Below are 18,579 nucleotides of genomic sequence, written 5' to 3' on the forward strand. Positions count from 1 at the left end.
TTTATTTATCCTTCTGCTAATGTTTAGGCTAACATGATTTGTTCTCTTAGATGCTATACAAATGATATTATGATATCACATCATGTACGCGCTCAAAATTAACTGATCTTTTTATTTAAATATTTTAAATTCCTAACTTAGTGTGGACTCGAACCCTAAAATAACTCAATTTCAGGACTTTTTGTGGGTGGCAACAACTTCAACGCCCACACAGCAAATGTAAGAGTCAAACTTGTGGAATGAGATAAAGAAGGGATATCCGAAGAACTAAACTTTACTCTTATACACCAAAAAAAATGTTTACTTAGTAGAAAAATAGCTGCAACTCAACCTTTTTTTTATTTTACTGCGCTTTTTAAAACAGTTACAATTAAATTTGAGAAATTGAATTTAATTTTATGTAAATTAATTATTTTAGTTTTAATTTTCACTTTTATTTTGAAAAAAAAAACAATTTTAAAGTTTTTTATTGGTAAAGTACCAATAAATCAAGTAAAGACTTTATGTTTTTAATGGTTAATGTCTTAACTTTGTCGATGTAATTACCGTTAGTTACAAAACAAAGAGCATTGTAAGAGAGCGCTTAAGAGTGCTGCAGGCGCAAAGCTTATGGGGGCGTGAGGTAAGAGAGAGACTGACGACGGTATCAGCCGCTTTTGCACTCGACTCAATGCGAAGTGTTTCCAACCGCCAGAGAGAATCTATATAGAGGGGCTCCGCCGACTTGCTTCGAATATGTTTTTCGCAGCGCGCGCGTTCGCATCGGAAAATCAGAAAAGCTGCCGAGCATTTAATAACAAATTCGGCAATTACAATTGTTAGTTTTTTTGTTTCCCCCTCAACCACCACTCAAATGACTATTTCGTCGCAGGTTTTTCATCTGCAAAAATTGTCGTAATCGAGCGTTGATCGTTTTCATTTCGCAAAAATCGTTATATGTTATAAAATACTTATTACGCATTTTGAAGGGAAAAAAAAAAAAATCAAAGAAGTGAAAATCAAAACAAAACAAAATAAAATGTTGGCTGCCTTTTGCGTTTTGCGCGTACGTGTGTGTTTTCTGTGTGAGTGAGTGCAGCAAAAAAAACCGAAAAGCCATAAATAAATAAATATAAAACAAAGGCAAAACCGAAATCAAATGCAAAATACTTGCAAAGTAAGTTGATAATATGAGATTGTTGTGTGTGTGTTAGCATATGTTGCATTATTTGGGATATAAATTTAAATATTTATTATGTGCTATTCAATCATATATGGTAAGTTAGTTTTTGGGTTATTTTAACGGTTTTTGGAGATGGTTTCTTCATTGAGAAATTTGAAAAAATGCTTACAATATGTTAGCATACAGACATACACATCGGAGCGGCGGCTAACTGTTGTCTGTGTATATGTGGGTGAATTGGCAATACCGCGCACGTGTATTAGTGCGGGCTTGTTTTTGTTGCTTTTGCGGCCAAGTGGCAGCAAAACGTTGCAAGCAACAATAACAATGATGGCAAAACAAGTGCAGTCAGCAAAACCAACTCAACCAGTGCTTCTAGCGCCCTCTCACTCTTTCGCACTCTCTTTTTCTCTGCAGTATTCCCCTGCTGTTTCCCATCTTACTCCTTCTCCTTCACACTTATTGACGCAACTGCATGGTCAGGGCTTCTTTAACTGTTACAAAGTTTATGCGTAACCTGTTTCGGAATAGATTTTTGTGCTGGAGATCTCTTGCTCACAATGAGCTTGGTTAGTTTAAAGTTGTTGTTAAATTTAATACAAATATCTTTGAGCACACTTTATAATATATAAATCGGTTAATTCCTGAATTTTGCGGCATGAACTTAGCAATTTGCTATCTATGGTCGTCTTTGGATTTTGGCTTCGCGCTTTTTGCTCTTCGCATTTCGCTGCTCTCTTTGCGCCAAACAAAGCTCAACCGACACTTGTCGCGCCTTTTGAGTGTCCCACCTCCCACAGCCCACGGCCTAGCCTGCCCCTTGCTCTCCGCCGCTATGCTGTATGTCTGGCTCTTTATATCTTTTACAATTTTTACTTCGGTACACTGAACGAAAAGTATGACTTGGATGCTGTAGTAAAGAAAAATGTTCATCATAATTCAAATAAACCAAAAACTTTTCAGAGAAGTTCATTACAATTTTTTCGAAATATAAAAGTAAATTTTATCAGCTCTTTGTAATAATTAATTTTAAAGTGTAATCTCTTTTGCTTTTCCACCTCGGGGGTTTTTCGCTCGAAGCTTTTGCGAGTTTCGTTCGATTTCCATTTGCTTTTAATTGCATTTATGCATTTTTAATCGAGTTTGACTTTGCTAAGCTTTTTACTTTGGCATATGGTAGTTCGTAGCCTAGAAAAAAAGGTGCAGGGGAATAGGGGGAAATGGTCTCTTACAGATCCACAAGATAAGTCTCAGTTTCGCCCTTTTTGGTAGTGAGATGTTTGGACAAAGTTTTCTAATTGGCCTTGACGCCGTTTTCAGACTTTTAGTGGTAGTAAAAGGCAATAGTGCGAAATTTTCTGCGCCTCAAATGAGATAATTTATTTGCAATTATAATTTGGTTCATTAAAGCTAATTGAATTAAGGGTTGGCGTAACGTTTTTAGCAAATGGAATGACAATGGTTGCGGTGGTAAAGATAAAAAGACGTTTATTAATTATAAATATATAGTGAAGTTTTGATACCATTGTCTATCCCTTTTTCTTTTATATATATATAAATATTTTTACTAAATTAAATTAAATAAAAATATAACTATTCTCTTATTTATATAACTTTTTATATTTTTACTGTTGCCACAATATTTTCGACTTATCTCAACAGCTGTTGCATCCTAAACAAACATTTTTTGTGCTTAACTTAGTCCTTTGGAAAGCTCAATCAATGTCGCAGTTCTCCACACATATAAACCACCCACTTTCTAGCGACTCTCTAAGCTTCTACACCCCACACTGCACAGTTTTTGCAACTTAACATATGTTTATCTGCTAATCATGGAAATGCGATGCGGTGTTGCAAAATATTTAACTAGAAAGCCCCGAGTAAAAAAAGGGAAATACGCGAAACAGCTTTTCCGAGGAACAACAACAAACAGCAAACCAACCACCTCTCTTACTGGTTTCCCAGCAAGGCGACTGAACATATGCCAAAAAGCTAAACCAAAAATCGCACACACATTTAGGGATACAACGAAATACGGACGAAAAAATAAGCAGGCTGCTTTGACATTTTGTTGTCTGGCCACGTGCTCATCTCGAACAAGGTCTCCCATAAGGGAAATTGCTCTATTAGGGTGGCTCACTTTTTTTAAAAACTTAAAAAAAAAAAATACTTCTACTCTTTTTAGTTGATATCTAGTATTTAAGGCATGAATATGGTGCATTGGTTTTTCAAGGCTTGAAGAAAAGAAAGGAGTAAAAATTCTTAACAGAGTATAGCCGGCTTTCCAAAATGTATACACAATTTTAGATCAAAAACAAATGTTAATAATAATTTTTTTTTTAAAAAACATCATTAACGAACCTTAATATATATATCTATATATATATATATATAAACAAATATTTTTCCGTAGCTTTCATTTTCTTCAAACTGTTGATTTTAGGTTATAAATAAGCTTAGATCGACGGACCCTAATAAAAAGATACATTGAGGCACACATTTCGTACATTCGCACATCGACACACACAAATAATTCGCTATGCTATGTATGCCAGTATGCCGAAAAAAAGGGCAAGACATAACTTCACTCGCTTTTGTCGCTGCCCACGCGTTACGGTCCCAAAAGCCACCACCCACTAAGCCCACCCAACTAACCTGACACCCGGTCACCCACTAAAACCACCCACTGACGAGTTCACCCAGTCAGCCACCATGTATGCCTTAACATTTACCTTGTTGGCCCGAAGTTGTCTTCCAAACATTTGTTGCACTGTTCGTGTGGAATTCGTTTCTCACCATGCTGGTTATTCACCAGGCTTTTCACGGTACTTCTCTCTCATTCTCTCTCTATCTGTCTTTTTCCGCCTTTCTCTTTCTCTGTTTACATGGCTTGCTCTCTGTCACTCTCTTTGAGGTAACCGACGCCGGTCCTACGTCATCGCAAAGGTCAAAGAATATCAGCTAGAAAAAACCATATAAAAAGCAACTATTACACGTAGACTAAAAACGAAACTTTATAATTTTCTAAAAAAAATTTTTTTTATTTTTATTTTGTAATTTTTATGATACAGTTGCAAAATATATTTTTTAAGTCGCTATTTTACTAGACTTTTTTAAACTTAATATTATAATATTCAGATGAATTTTTTAAGTGTATTAAAGCTTTTTTGGGAATTCAAGGGATGCTGGCTCTGTGCGTCGGGAAAAAGGGACCGACCCCTCGAAGGATGCCAGTGCAGATAGCGTGGGGAGCCTTTGGTGGGTGTCCAACCATATGGTCAATTCAATGCACAGAGCAAATTGCCACTTGGCGGAGGCGACGCTTCATTTGGTTTTCAAATTGAATAGAAAGCGTCGCGACAATGTCGGGCGTCTCTCATTGCCACCCACTTTCCCGAATATATAGTACATTTGCTACGAACTCCCTTGCATTTGAGGATTCGCGTCCTCCGCTAATTGAGACATTTGTCAACTTGCGTAAATGAGCAATCATTTCTCAAAGGCAACCTCTCATTGGCCAAGGGAATTAGGAGACGCACGAAATAATGGTATATTCCCAATTGCAACTTTGTGATTTAATCCTCGACTCGTAATATAATTATTTTTAAAAATTCTAAAACAAATACATATTAGTATAAATAAAAAACAAGAACTTGAATTTTTGTATAAACATTTATGACCAAAGGTTTGTGCAACAGAACAGATAATTTTCATCAAATTATTTACAAGATTCTGAGGCAAAAGATATGGTATTTAACACTCTGTAACATTGGCTATTTGATAGGCTTTGATTTAGCCATCATAGATGGCGTTGGTTTTATGTGGGTCGATATAGTGGTTATGTTCTGCACTCTAATTTTTTCAGATGGTTTTGGTTTTTCCGGCTTCAAGGACTTGATAGACTTGGTACTAGTTATTTTCTCCATTTCGGACATTAATAGACTTTTCTGTGCTATAATCTTCTTGGCTTTAGCCGACTTCGGCTTCTCTGGAATATCTTCCTTGTCAAGGGCTCGCATCTCGTGCATAAGTGTGTCAAAGGTCATATTCACCAAGAAATACCGACCTTTTAAATGTAAAAATTCTATGATTCACCTATGGATATATTGTAATATCTTACCATCGAGTTTCTGCAGAAATCCCAAACGATGTCCCATCTCAAGGGTTTGCTTGACGGGCACCTTAAGCTCATCCTGCGGCAATTCTGTGTTCTTAGCTATGGTTACCACGATTTCTCGCAGTGTCGCTGGCGAGTTGAGCAACTGAAGTGCGTGCACTATAATAGCCCCGTTGAAGTTGGGCATTTTTTGTTTTTTTTCTATACTTTTTATTGTATAAATGTGTGCGTTCTCTAAAAATGATTCTAGAAACTGGGAGCTACGTGCAAAACACTAAATTAAACTGAACAGCTTTGTGTAGGATTTTAGTGACAATAGAGTTCCACGCTTGCTTTGGATAAAAAATGTCGAAGTTTTTTTTTGGGACCTAAAACCTTTTTAAATCTTAAAAACTGGGAAAGGTGTACCAGAAGATGACTTTCTTTTGTTTTCAGCCAACTGGAATCGAAATCCTTGGTCAAGCTCAAATTGCCCACTAGGTGGTAAGAAGATTTACGTCGATTGGTCGACGTCAAACGTTTATCTATCACCCTTACAGGCGTTGGCCAATATAAGGGGAGTTGGCCCTATCTATCAATAATCCACGACCCATAACAACAGGAGTGGAAAAAGAATTGAGCAAACTTTGCCACACAGTGTTGTCCAATATTGGCTTCTGATATTTACATCTGGGATGACTTTGTGCTGACGTTTTTCGCTGTTGCTACTACCGTTGTACCTAATCAGCATGGTCTAAATATAGATTCACTGACCGCCCACACAACTCTTCGGTAATCGCCCCCAGAATGTATACCATATGGAAGTTTAATTAAACTCGGTTGAGTAAAAAAAATAACGAAAACGAAAAAAATGCAAAGAAAACAAAGAAAGATGTTTTCACACAAGCCAAACAAGGACAAAGTTCTTTGGTATCAATCATGTTTATAGTGGCAATTAAAGCTTTAACAGCTGTCAAAGCCAACTGACAAGCCAAGATGTCAAAGCTGATGCATCATCGTCGTCATCACTAGATTAAGTGATGGAAAAGCTGAACGAAAAGCTTTAAACGAAGTTAAAATAATTTTATTTATTTTTAAGATCAAAATGTTATGGCCGGATGCAAGGATGCAAAAGACAGTTGGAAAAATACAACCCCTCTTGTTTATCTCTGTTATTGACAGCCAACGGTAATTTAATCAAAAAGTGTCAGAGATGGCCATATGGCAGCCATTGAAGCGTTGGTTTCGGCGCCAATAAAAAGCCAGTTGAGAAGAATATAACGGCAAGAATATTCAACGTTTTTTCAAAAGCCCTTTTTTACATAAAAACTGTGGTGTGGACCTTAGTAAAAGTTGACCATTCTTAAAGTTCTTTTAAGCACAATTTTTACACAATATGCTTGTGGGCAGCGCATTAAAGTATGCTATGCTTTTCGCCTCAGAGCCTAGCTTGCCTGTATATGTTCGAGCAAGAGATGTATCTACGTGTATGCAAAAATGTTGATGTGGGTGGGTTAAATTCTATTTGATTTCCGTTAGGGATCAGCACCCAAAAATAGAAGCGTCAAAAAATCAGGGACACCAAGCTCTCCGGCCAAAGCGAACATTTATTTAACATGTTTGATGTTTTCCTCGGCAAAATGTAGCATTTCTGCCCCAAAAAACAAGCAAGCAAATGCCGGACTACCAGGAAATTCGTTTGTTGATTGTTTGGTTTCAACGTTCTGTACAGTAGAAAAAAAAGAAGTATTTCCAAAATGAAGCATTTCACACACACGGAAATTCCTTTCTGGCTATGCCATTTAAAATGCAGTACAAATGTTATTTTAACACTTGTCAACGTGCACAGAATGGATTATTTATTATTATTTATTATTTATGGCAAGTGAGAAAAGTTAAATTTAAGGCATTGGAATAAATGTTCAGAAGAATTTATTTAAGAAGTATCATTTTGAATGGGGTTAAAGCAAGGTTCGTGTCATCTAAACTTTACATTACAAAATATCATATGCAGTTTGTAACATAATATATTATATGTGTTAATGTGTACATCCGCTTCCGTATCAATATTTCCTCTTTATTCATCGAATTCGTTTAAGTATAATTTGTTAATCAAATATGCTCAATTGAACGGAAATCCTCTATATCAAACTGGCAAACGCACACTCACGTGTAACGTCACATCTTCGTTGACATTTATGCGGAGTCAACCTATATGCACACAGTGAGCTCTAAAGGTGTATATATATGTGTGATAAACGACAGCTTCTGCATCCCGACAGTTATACTTGCTGTGTTTTATTCGAAAGGATGACCTGTCCGGCTACCCTTTCTCCTTACTCACCTTCATTGTTTACTTACACCCAAAGAAATAATGGATTATGCTAAGAATTTACTTAAAATTTGTTTGTAATAAGAAAACAGAATAAAAATGTATGCTAATTAATTCAAAAAAATTGCACTTGCCCATTACGAAATGGGTAGAATCCAAAAGTATTTTTTTTATCATAATTCAAGATTTAAAGGCAATACAAAAACAAGAGGAAACGCTATAGTCGAGTGCCGCGACCATAAGATACCCGTTACTGTTTTACAAAATTTTAAAATATTATTTTGCTAGTGGAAATTCACAAGGCGCCACCTATTTTCAGAGGAAGTATGTTGAGTATGCTTATAGTGACGTCACTTCCCATGTGAGGCCTTATAACCTTAATTTCTTCATAAATAGCGAAATAATGTTCCGATTTGAAAAATCTTTGGTAAATCGATAGATATTAACAAAAATAAGTTATACAAGGTCAAACGAAGGCATTCATAATAATATTATAGACGCCACAGTTTTCCGCGGTTTGTGGGCGTCAGAGTAGGCGTGGCCGGATGCAACTTCGTGGAAAGTTGCAAAGGCATCTCCTAAATACGTGATCCTAAACAAAATTATGTAGCTCTTATAGTTTTTGAGATTTTTGCATTTTTGGTTGTTCAGATTTTGTGGGCGTTAGAGTGGGCGTGGCTTGATCGAAAAAAAACAATTCGCATTGGGAGCATAATAGAAACCTACATGCTTAATCCGAACTTTCTATCTTTTATAGTTACCGAGATATCAGCTTTTCTAGAAAATCCGAAAACCGTCTTTTGAGCCTTGTGGGCGTATGGGTGGGTGTGGCCGGATAGTAGTACCACTATAAGATGCGCTGCCAATTAAAGATTATAATTTTTGAATTTCAACTTTCTAACTGCAATAGTTCCTGAGATTTCAGCAATTTTAGTTTTTGCGATTTGTGGGCGTTAGAGTGGGCGTGTCAGGATGCTGTAATAAACTTGCGCTTTCCGGGACCTCAAGAATCTTCATGCTTAATCTCAACTTTGTATCTGCTATAGTTCCTGAGATCTCAGCGTTCTACGGACGGACGGACGGACGGACGGACGGACGGACGGACGGACGGACGGACGGACGGACGGACGGACGGACGGAAAGACGGACATGGCTCAATCGACTTCGCTATTGATCCTGATCAAGAATATATATACTTTATAGGGTCGCAAATGCTTCCTTCTATCTGTTACATACTTTTCAACGAATCTAGTATACCCTTTTACTCTACGAGTAACGGGTATAATTACAAGACTTTAAATGTTATTACTAAGTTGTTTTCCAAATTGAAAATGTAATTTTTTAACTATTTATGGATCGACAACAGGTAAGATTTATTTAATTTTCCTTGGCTAATTGTGTTTGACATTTCAGTTAATTTCTTTATGTGTTTAGTGTTCTGTCTGCTGACCATGTTTTCGTTTTATAAAGACCATGCAAGTGACAAATTATATGCACACTGTTGGGGCAAAGGGACTGCGGAGAGACAGATGAGTTGTGCGAAAGTGTCAGCATCAGTGTCAGTTTGGGTTTTTCCAAGTAAAATGTTTTATGTGCATCCAGCGAGACATTTTTGGCCTTGTGAAATATGAGTTGCACTTTGCAGCTACCAGAATACAGGCAATAAACTTTGACCTGCTCCACCTATGTGCCATATACACATGCATATGTATACACCCTGTGATATCTCGTATATCAACTAATTGCACTTTGTTTATTGTCCATGTGTGTGCGGCATCCTCGTTTTTGTGGGCTTTGTAATTTTGTTTTATGTCTGGGACGTGCTTTCTTGGCCAATTGGAAATGTTATACCCATAGATTGTCAATTTTAATTGACTTGTTTCTCCATTGCAAACCAGACGGTGCAGCTGTTGCCAAATGTGATTTGCATTTTGTTGATTCACAAGAATTAAATACAGATCCGGACGGAGCTGTCTAAATATCAAAAAGATACAATGCTTAAGAAATTATGATTGGGTTTAAACCACATTTCTTGCTTAACAAGCATTAAGTGCGAGCCCATCTACAAAACGATGCCTAAAAGTATGCAACAGCACTTTTTCTTGTTTTAATGTTTTCTAGCAGCCACAATTTTTCTTTTTCTTAAATTTTTTGTCTAAGTCAATTAATTGAAGCCTTTTGTTTAATTTTCCCCCTTTCACATTTTCCCGTCTGACGCTAGGCGTTTGCGTCATTTTCATGCGGGCAACTTTTACGCACTTGCGTGTTAATTACTCACACCGTCTTTGGTCTGCCGCTGCTTTCCCGATTGTTCGCCACCACAATTTTCCGGACTTTCCTCCATTTTGCCTTTACATATTTTGGCTTAAATCCTTAAGCTCCTTTCACAGTTTGCCTGTCTGCAAGCCGATTTCTACATTTGTTGTCACCCTCTGCGGGGCATTTCGATTATGGTTATAAAGCCATTTAGCCAAGATGGAAATATAAGAGGCACAAAATTCTGGTAGATACTTACAATATTTTATTATTTTACTAAGAACGAGAAAGGGATTTTAATTGTTTTTTTATATATATTTGAAATCGAATTTATTTTAACACATTTCTGTTTTGGTTTAAAGTTCTCATTTATTAAGGACACATTTTTTAGTGCACAAACTAAGATCATTTATACTTTTGTTAAAGTGTATTTCGTTGTTCGTTTAGTTTCCGAACTTAAACTTTTTATCAGGATTTCCCTTTTGTGTCGCCCACACAGCCAGGAGAATGTAGGCTAAGTGCTGCTCGCTTATTTCGTAAGAATTTCCTTTTTTATATCTACTCTAAGCCAAAAAATATAATATAATAATAATCTTATTTGAGTTATTACAAAAATAGAAGTATGGGTCGATATATATATTTTTAAAACTGTTTATTTTTAAATTGTTTGTAAGCTTAAATCATTTTTGACCTACTTTTAAACCGCTTCTAACTAAGTCGTGTAAATTATGAAATATTTCTCTCCGATTTAATGAGAGCATTTCCTATTCGTCTTATGAATTCCCTACATCGCGGTCTTATCAGTTGAGGGGCTTAGGCTGCCGGTTGTGGGACTACATATAAATTTCCCTTTTGTGCGGCTCCTTTCTCAGCATCCTCCCCGTAGCCCTCATCATCGTCTTGAAGGACCTGCTGCAACATGTTTGCATTTCATTTGTTAGCAAGTTGTCAACATTTTATCTATGTTATTATGTCTTGCCTACATTTTTGCTCCTTTCTTTTGCTTTCGCTTCTTTTTTTCTTGTTATACTTTATCTTTTTCCCCCGGTTTCTTGCTAAGCTTAAAGGTAAGCCATTAAAGTTTTCGAGAAGGGGGAGAAGGGAGGTCGTTATGTGAAGGGGCGGTCTGTCATTAGTCAAACGTCATGTCATATGAATGGGGTGTGATGAGCGTGCAGCGAATTTATCATTGGGTCGCATCTTAGATAAGCCCGGACCACGGTGCGTATGAGCAATAAAACAAATTAATACAAATATTAATCATACGCCGCGTGGGACCCAAATGCCAAAAGACCAAGAAATGCCTGGCAAAAAAGAGTAAGCGAAACATCAAAAGGGTCAGCTAAGCGCAAAATTCAAACATCTTTTATTTCCGTTTCGTAATCCAAGCGAATTCTTAATATGAAAGGGAAATTGGAGTCGTAAATAGTTTTCTGGTTATTAGTATTTGAGCTTATTGCTGCTTTTTTACAGGCGAGTCACGGGTATATTAAAATTGTTAATATTAATATTAAAAAAATATATTTTTACAAACATATCATATTTTGTTTATTCGTAAGATTCTTTTTATAATTATTTTAAGAAGCATAATATTGGATATTTTTGAACCTTACATTGTACCAGGACTTTGAAACATTTTTTCCGAATTTGTTTTGCCGGTGGTCACAAAAATCAAATAAAACTTGTTGCGTTTGCTGCAAAATTGGTTTCGGTTTTTCGATAGTTCCCGCTCACTCATGCGTCGTGAGATTGGGTAGTCCTCAGAGAGTAAGAGAGTTTTCTAGGAACACGGAGAGTACATTGAGGAAATCACTCAATGGTGAGTGAAAATTTCTGAGTGCAAGTCTGCAGCTATGGGTTTAAGATTAGGCATAAGATTTTTGTAAGTAAGAGAATACGAACCGAATACTTAGAGAGAGATTTGCCAAAGTTTGATAGCTTATAAGGAAAATTTCTAAAACTTAAAGTAGTCATTAACAAAGGTTAATCTAAGATTAGAGTTAAGGTTAGTGATAGTGCCTTAAGCATGGCATGTTAATGCGTTTGAACTTTCCAAGAAGTTGATAGTGTTCGGTAATGATCTTTGATTGGTTCCTGATACGGATGGTGAACTTAAAGTTGTAAGTTCTTTTCTATTTCTAAGAATCGATAAGCCAATGTGAAATATATTTATTATATATTATTTATATTTATAAATGCAATCATATTTCTCAGTAAAAAGATTAGCGTAATCAGGCATTTAGTGTGCAGCTTTCATCTTATAAAAACTGCACAGCTAAGATGAATTAAATTAGTTACAACTTCAATACGATCGTGGCAGTAGCGCAATAAATATAAAATATTAAAAATGCTAAAGCTCATATTGGTTTTTTTATTCGCAATAATTGCTGTAAGCATCTATGGAACTGTGGAAGGTTGCACTATAAGTCCATGTCCAACGATCTTTCCTAATCAGTACCCGTGGAACCGACAATTCCCACGCAATTTTCCATATTAATGTGTTTTTGAATACCTAATTACCTATAATTGGTAGACAAAAAAGGCAATAATAAAAAAAAACTGAAAATACGAGATAAATGGTGTCTTACTTTATTAATTTTATTGGGTATGAGAAATATTTTAACAATTTATTTAAAGTTGTCAAAGTGTTTTATGTGTAATTCTTGGCATAAATTAAATTATGTTTAGTGGTTAATAATATGTATTTACAGTTTCTCCTTTACCCACCACCACCTATTGGCCTGGCTTAAAGGGACTTTAATATCTTTACTTATTCTGTTGCTTTATTTATTTTTTGTTACCATCTTGCAGCGCTAATTAAATTTGTTGGCTTACGCTCACGCATACTTAAACACAGGCACACAAGGACATGCCCATACACACACACGCACATATATATATCTCAGCCCACACGGAAAACCCTTTCCACGTCATTCCTTTGGCGTTGCAAACTTAATTGCATTTTTCCAAGTTTGCAGGAGAGCAAAGGGGTTCTCCAACTTTCCCCTCCCCACTGATGCTTGGCATTATTAACAATACTGGGGTGTTTGTTTTGCAATGCCACGCCCACCTAACTATCTTTTATGATTGATGCGGTCAAAGATGCTTATTAAATAAATTCTGTACAATAATTTGATGGTCACGCATAGTTTTGTTAATTATGGTTTACCCTTTTTTGGTTTGTTTCTATTTCAAAATAATGCCACCCACTCATTATATTTGGATTGCCCGATTATTTTTCTTATTTGAAAATGTTTCTGCATTTCAATTATGAAATCGTGCGTTCGGAAATGGAAATGAGTTCACAAATATTTTGTGGCTGTTTTGTAAACAGTTTACCCTGGTTTTCCGCCATCCGCGTTTAATTAAATGCACTGAAATATTATCAAATATATTTTAGATAATTTTTATCCAATTGTTTTTATTTCGGTTTAGGCTATTTGATTTGAGGCTGGCTTTTACGCAAGCATAAATTCAGTTCTCTGTAATTAATTCTAACAAAAATTCATTTGTTTATTTGCAAAACAAACATGTTTTAAATTTCTCTACTGCCATTATTTTAGCAAGTTCAACCAATTAGCATTTGCCTGTTTGTTTTGTTTTAATGAGCGCTATTTAATCACATTAAAAATTTATTGTTTTTACCAGTTATTGACCATTTAATGGTAAACATTATCCAGCGGAAATTTTATTTGGTCGATCAAGTCAATTTATGAAATATTTTATTTCAATTTGGTTGACTTGATTTAATATTTAGTTATGTACATTTTTAGTCACAACTTAAATTCTGTAAATATTATTAAACTCACTTACTTAAGTGCCTTTGTACACAAATTATTATTAAATATTGAAAAGCAATAAGAAAAATAAAAAATGGCATGAGCTGTTGAAGAAAAATAAAAGTATTTCCCTGCAAAGCAGAAAATATTTGCATACAAATCCAATCAGAATTTTCATTATTTTACCATTGAACCCTTGACGCCCAAGGCTTAGTTCGTCGTAGATTCTGGAAATATTCTGACATATTTAAGTAGTGTAAATTGAATAGAAAATAACTTCCGGTATATTATATGTATTATTCAGTGATATGGCTGGCCGCAAGAGCTCAAACAACATTCTCTGGTGTCTGCTGGCAGGACACACATTGCTCATACGCCAGGTCGGCCGCATAAAATATTGAAATTGTTGACCAAAACGCAATTTACACATACATTTTGCATATTGACCAATCTCCGTATGTGTATATGTACTGCCATGTGGCAAAAGTTGTTGAATAGATTTTCATTTGCATTTGTGCAGATTTAGCTGATTTTGCCATTGCTATCGTTGTATCTTTTTTTGTCATTTATTTTGTTGTGTTTTGGTTTCATTAGATGTCGGCTTGGCAAAATAAATTTAAAGTAAATGCATTTAAATTAACAGCTTAAGATTAAACTGCATTTATTTACTAGCATTAAATATTTATTAAATGGTTTCGATTGCCACTCAGTTTAGGTTGCTTATGAAAGATAAACTAATTTTTGTTTAAATCCCTGGAGATGTCATTGGTATTTCCAGCTGTGATTATAAAAATCCATTTTTAAATTATTAAATTTTACCAAAAAACTATGCTTTTCTAAAGGAATTTCGTTCCACAAGTTGTGCAAACATTTTCAGTCATCGCTCTCCTTTCCTACTTGCATTTATGATTTGCTTTTAATTAAAATAAATATTTTATGACTTTCAATAAACAATCTGCTGGGACGCAAAGGGGCAGGGGCTCATAAAAAACAGCACAAGTTAAACTTTCGTCTCGAACTTGAGAGGGCAACGTTGATTGAAAGTGAAAAACTCCCTGAGTTAAACAATTTTCTTTCTGTTTTTCGTTTCGTTTCAGGCATTGCCAATCCAAAAGGTGTAAATAATTGAGGCCGAAAAACTTGGCCCTTATGCTTTTATCCCAGTTCGTGTGACTTCGTTTTTTAGCAGCAATATGACACATTCAGCTATAATCCTTAAAGGCAATCGTAACAAGTTGCAACTGTTGTCACAACGGAATCTCAAATTGCAATCGCTGATTAATGTAAAAATAATCTGTTATTACTAATCAAATAACTAAAGAAAATCTCAATTGAAACGAAAAGATTAGAAGAAAATGGCAGCAGCTGTCTTGGAGATTAATGAAAGCAAATTGGATTTGGCTTGCGATGAGTGCGACTATTACGGTACAACGGATACGATATTTATCGATAATAGCACTCAAACCGATGGCTATGACGATGACGAATCGGAGCTAAAGCCCCTGAAACCCAGATTGAGTCAAATAGTTGAAGAGGATTTGGAAATGGAAGGTGTTATTAAAGAGGAAGTGGAAATGAAAGTGGAAACACATGGTATACGAAACGATAACAATAACGATAGTGATAGTGATGTGAAAGCCTCGATAATTAATGAGCAATCAAAGGAGGATGAGGAGATCTTGGAAGACGTTCCGTTTGAAGAGAGTGAACCACACGTTGCCGAGGTGGCAGTTGACTCAGATGATGAAGCAGAAATCGTTGATGTGGCCAGACTCACCGGTTTAACTTTGGGTATTGGCTATGCCCGGATTATAGACTACGATAACTTTCGTATTATCGAACATGTTATCGAAAGCGATGATGAAGACGAAAATGATGTCGCTGCAGCTGGCACGGCAGAAACCTCAACGGAACTGCAGCAGGCCTGTCATGATTTGGTGACTTTCATCGGTGAAAGCTATCAGGTAATCGAAAGGTCAGGCCATAATCGTGAACCACCGGCAACATTATCAGTGGTGGACAACAATAATAACAATCGCAATAGCGATATATCCACAAATGGTCGTGGCGCTATCAACGAATGTTCAAAACCCAGCCGAAAAGTGCAAAATGGGCAGCAATCGAATCAAAAGGCAGTAACCAGTGCAGCTGCAACCAGCAGTAGCAGTAGCAGCAGCAACCACAATAGCACAGCTGCAACATCTACCAGCAGTGCATTGATAAAGGCTTACAAATCGAATCTTACTCCTTTGGCACCACCCTTTCAGCCTGCCGCCTTAAAAGCGAAGCAACTGCAACAGTCGTCGCTCACCAGCGGCAACATGTCTTCAGTAACGACAACAACAACCACGTCTTTGGGCTACACCGCCTACGAGCAGACAACGGTTTATTATCAGCAGCAAGTTCAACAGCAGCACCATCAGAAGCAGCTTCAGCAACAGCAGCAACACCCACAACAGCAACAGTTGTCACCCAAGCAGCACCAGCAACAGCAACAGCAACAACAGCAGCAGCAACAGCAGCAGCATCATTGTGCTCAACATGGCGGCTTGCCGCATATTCATGGCGCCCAACTGCTGCCCGTGCAGTTGATCGCCTTGCAGCCAAATGGAGTAACAGCAGCAGCAGCAGCTGCTGCAACAGCAGCAGTGGCAGCAGTAGGAGGAACTGTGGCAGCACCAACTCCGTCAGCAACAGCAGCGGGTGGTGCCTCAGCAACATCATTGACTGGCGCCGCTTGGCCACTTGTGGAGGCGCCAATTTACATTGACATCAATGGCGAATATCGCAGCTATTGCCCGGCACATGGACCGCCGGCCGTGGCAGCCCCAAATGGCGCCATTGCCCATCATCCGCACATCCACACTCACACCCATTCGCATTCACATGGCCATCATCCCCATCCGCATCACGCACAGCAACAGCAACAGCAACAGCAACAGCAGCTTCATCATCACCATCAGCAACATGGGCAGCATCAGCAACATTTGACGCCATCGGCTGTGACAAATGTTAATGGAAACATTGTACAAGCAGCAACGGCAGCGCCTAGATTGCTGCTGCAACTGGACGCAGCAACTGTCCAGCAGCAACAGCAACAGCAACAGCAGCAACAACAGCAGCAGCAACAACAGCAACAAATCGTGGCCGCTGGCAAGCGTAGCAAAGTTTATCGAGGTGAGTGGCCGTTTTATGACATTTGTTGTACAGTTTTTATTCCTGTCCATGATGCCCAGGGCTATTTGGGACCATATAGTTTGTCCAAAGAATAGGCTATGCACTGTTAAAAATTTTATGAAAATACAAATTTTATTTTTTAAATAATTTTGATAAGTATAATAATATAATATTAAATAAGTCAGTCATCAAATGTTCTTTTTAAAAACTGTTAGTAAAATATTCTTTTTGTTAAAACATTTTTCTCTGTGCACTGACCATATATAGAGTCTGGACGATCTAAAGTGTCTTCCCTGTAACTTTGGCCATTACTTTCCGCTTTGATTCATGGTGGCAACATGTAGGATGAGAGTTACATTGGCAAACCGAGACTCTATTTCCGGTACGCAGCCCTTCGCAGCCTCCCTTTGGCCGTCTGTAACCGACCAGGGACTTAATCAGTTAAGCAAAGCTAACTGAGACGGGACAACCAGCTAACTAGGCCCTTTAGTGTGTATGCCGTACTGGGTTAAAATTAATTTCGAAACCGTTGGTCGTTCCCTTTGTGCAGATTGTTTGCTTTTTAGGCCCGTCTGAGGTAGCAAAAGCATTGGGCAAGTTCTTGGCTTGTTGTTTGCCTGGCTTATTTGCCAAATAATCTGTTTGTTTGGCCATGCAATAAGTAGTTCTGGGCCCGTCATAAGTTGACATAGGCAGTTAGGACAGTGTTGAACCATCGACGGCCAAAGATTAAACAACAGTAGGAGCCAAAGGTGAAGGCAAATTGAGTGGTAATTGCGTTAACCGCACATAGACTGAGCGTTTTGGAATTAACTAAGTGTCCAAGAGGATTTATATAACTGGTTGGACACATTAGCTGGAAATGGAAAAGCTATCCTTTTTGTGCATTTTATGCAGAGAATAATCGCACTTCTCAATATCTCCAATACAAACGTTTTCTCTTCCTTTACCTATCAATTCACAATCCACACCAGAAATCCTGCCCCATTTGTCCTTTTTTGTTTTTTCATTGCCGACTATCAACGGCATCCGTTTGGTTCGACACCTGGCAATTGGCCTCCAGTGATGGGCTGCAGCTTCTGTTGACTTTATCCGGCTACATCTAATCCGATTCATTTTTACCATTTTCAACTGTGTTTCAATTTGCATTTGCCGCTGCCCGAGGCTCGTCGGGATTGGAGGATAGTGCATATTGAAGTCATCACAGTTGGCGACACTCCCAGGCAATTTTGTGCGCCAACTTGACCATATCCAGCTGTGTGTATGCAGATGACACTGTGTCACCAGATTCTCCCTATATTTTTTTCTTTTTTTTTTTTTTTTTGTTCCACTGCCAAGTTTGTCGGGGAAGTGTTCTCCTCTTAGCTCCGCTCATTGTGTATGTATATTTTCCTTCTTTTTTTTATTTGGGTTCCACTGGTCCGCCACACGCTGTGGTCTTATGGACTCCTCGATTTTTCGTTATGCTCAGCCCCATGCAACTTTGTTGCCTTATTCTCCATACAATCCCTCATCTCTGTCTCCATTTCCCTTTGGCTTGGGCTCTCTTTCTGTTGCACAGAGACAATGGTGCCCGTTTCCCATTGTTGCTGCGCCGCTTTTTTCTAAATTTTCACTTACACGTACGAGTTTTTCAGTTTTTAACTATATTTTTTTTGTCTTCCAAGCCAGGCTTTTTGCCAAAAACATTTTTTATCCCCGTTTAGCCATCTTTTTCCTTCTCCATCTTTTGAGTTCTCTTCCGCTCTATGTGTTCCCTTTTTTCGGTGATGACTTT

The 18,579-nt window shown here is 37.4% G+C and overlaps 2 protein-coding genes across 2 annotated transcripts; one reads left to right on the plus strand and one right to left on the minus strand.

Annotated features, from left to right (window-relative positions):
• The first annotated feature begins 705 nt into the window (after positions 1-705).
• Positions 706-16,913, plus strand: LOC108118424 (ecdysone-induced protein 74EF-like). Its single transcript, XM_017231105.2, has 2 exons — positions 706-1,156; positions 14,723-16,913. The coding sequence occupies exon 2, from the start codon at positions 14,981-14,983 to the stop codon at positions 16,895-16,897; it is 1,917 nt and encodes a 638-aa protein (XP_017086594.2). The 5' UTR covers positions 706-1,156; positions 14,723-14,980; the 3' UTR covers positions 16,898-16,913.
• LOC108118428 lies at positions 4,816-5,574 on the minus strand. Its single transcript, XM_017231111.2, has 2 exons — positions 5,283-5,574; positions 4,816-5,228 (listed from the first exon to the last, which is right to left on the minus strand). Exons 1-2 carry the CDS (start codon positions 5,464-5,466, stop codon positions 4,936-4,938), a joined length of 477 nt encoding a protein of 158 aa, XP_017086600.2. The 5' UTR covers positions 5,467-5,574; the 3' UTR covers positions 4,816-4,935.
• Positions 16,914-18,579: the final 1,666 nt, after the last annotated feature.

Source organism: Drosophila eugracilis, unplaced genomic scaffold (assembly GCF_018153835.1).
Source record: "Drosophila eugracilis isolate 14026-0451.02 unplaced genomic scaffold, ASM1815383v1 contig_1197, whole genome shotgun sequence".
In the NCBI taxonomy this organism is placed as follows: Eukaryota; Metazoa; Arthropoda; class Insecta; order Diptera; family Drosophilidae; genus Drosophila; species Drosophila eugracilis.

Coding starts and splice junctions, on each gene's coding strand:
- LOC108118424 (XM_017231105.2), top strand. CDS start 14,981: ATGGCAGCAGCTGTCTTGGAGATTAATGAAAGCAAATTGGATTTGGCT.
- LOC108118428 (XM_017231111.2), bottom strand. CDS start 5,466: ATGCCCAACTTCAACGGGGCTATTATAGTGCACGCACTTCAGTTGCTC. Junction 5,229..5,282: donor ATTTCTGCAGAAACTCGATG/GTAAGATATTAC, acceptor TACATTTAAAAG/GTCGGTATTTCTTGGTGAAT.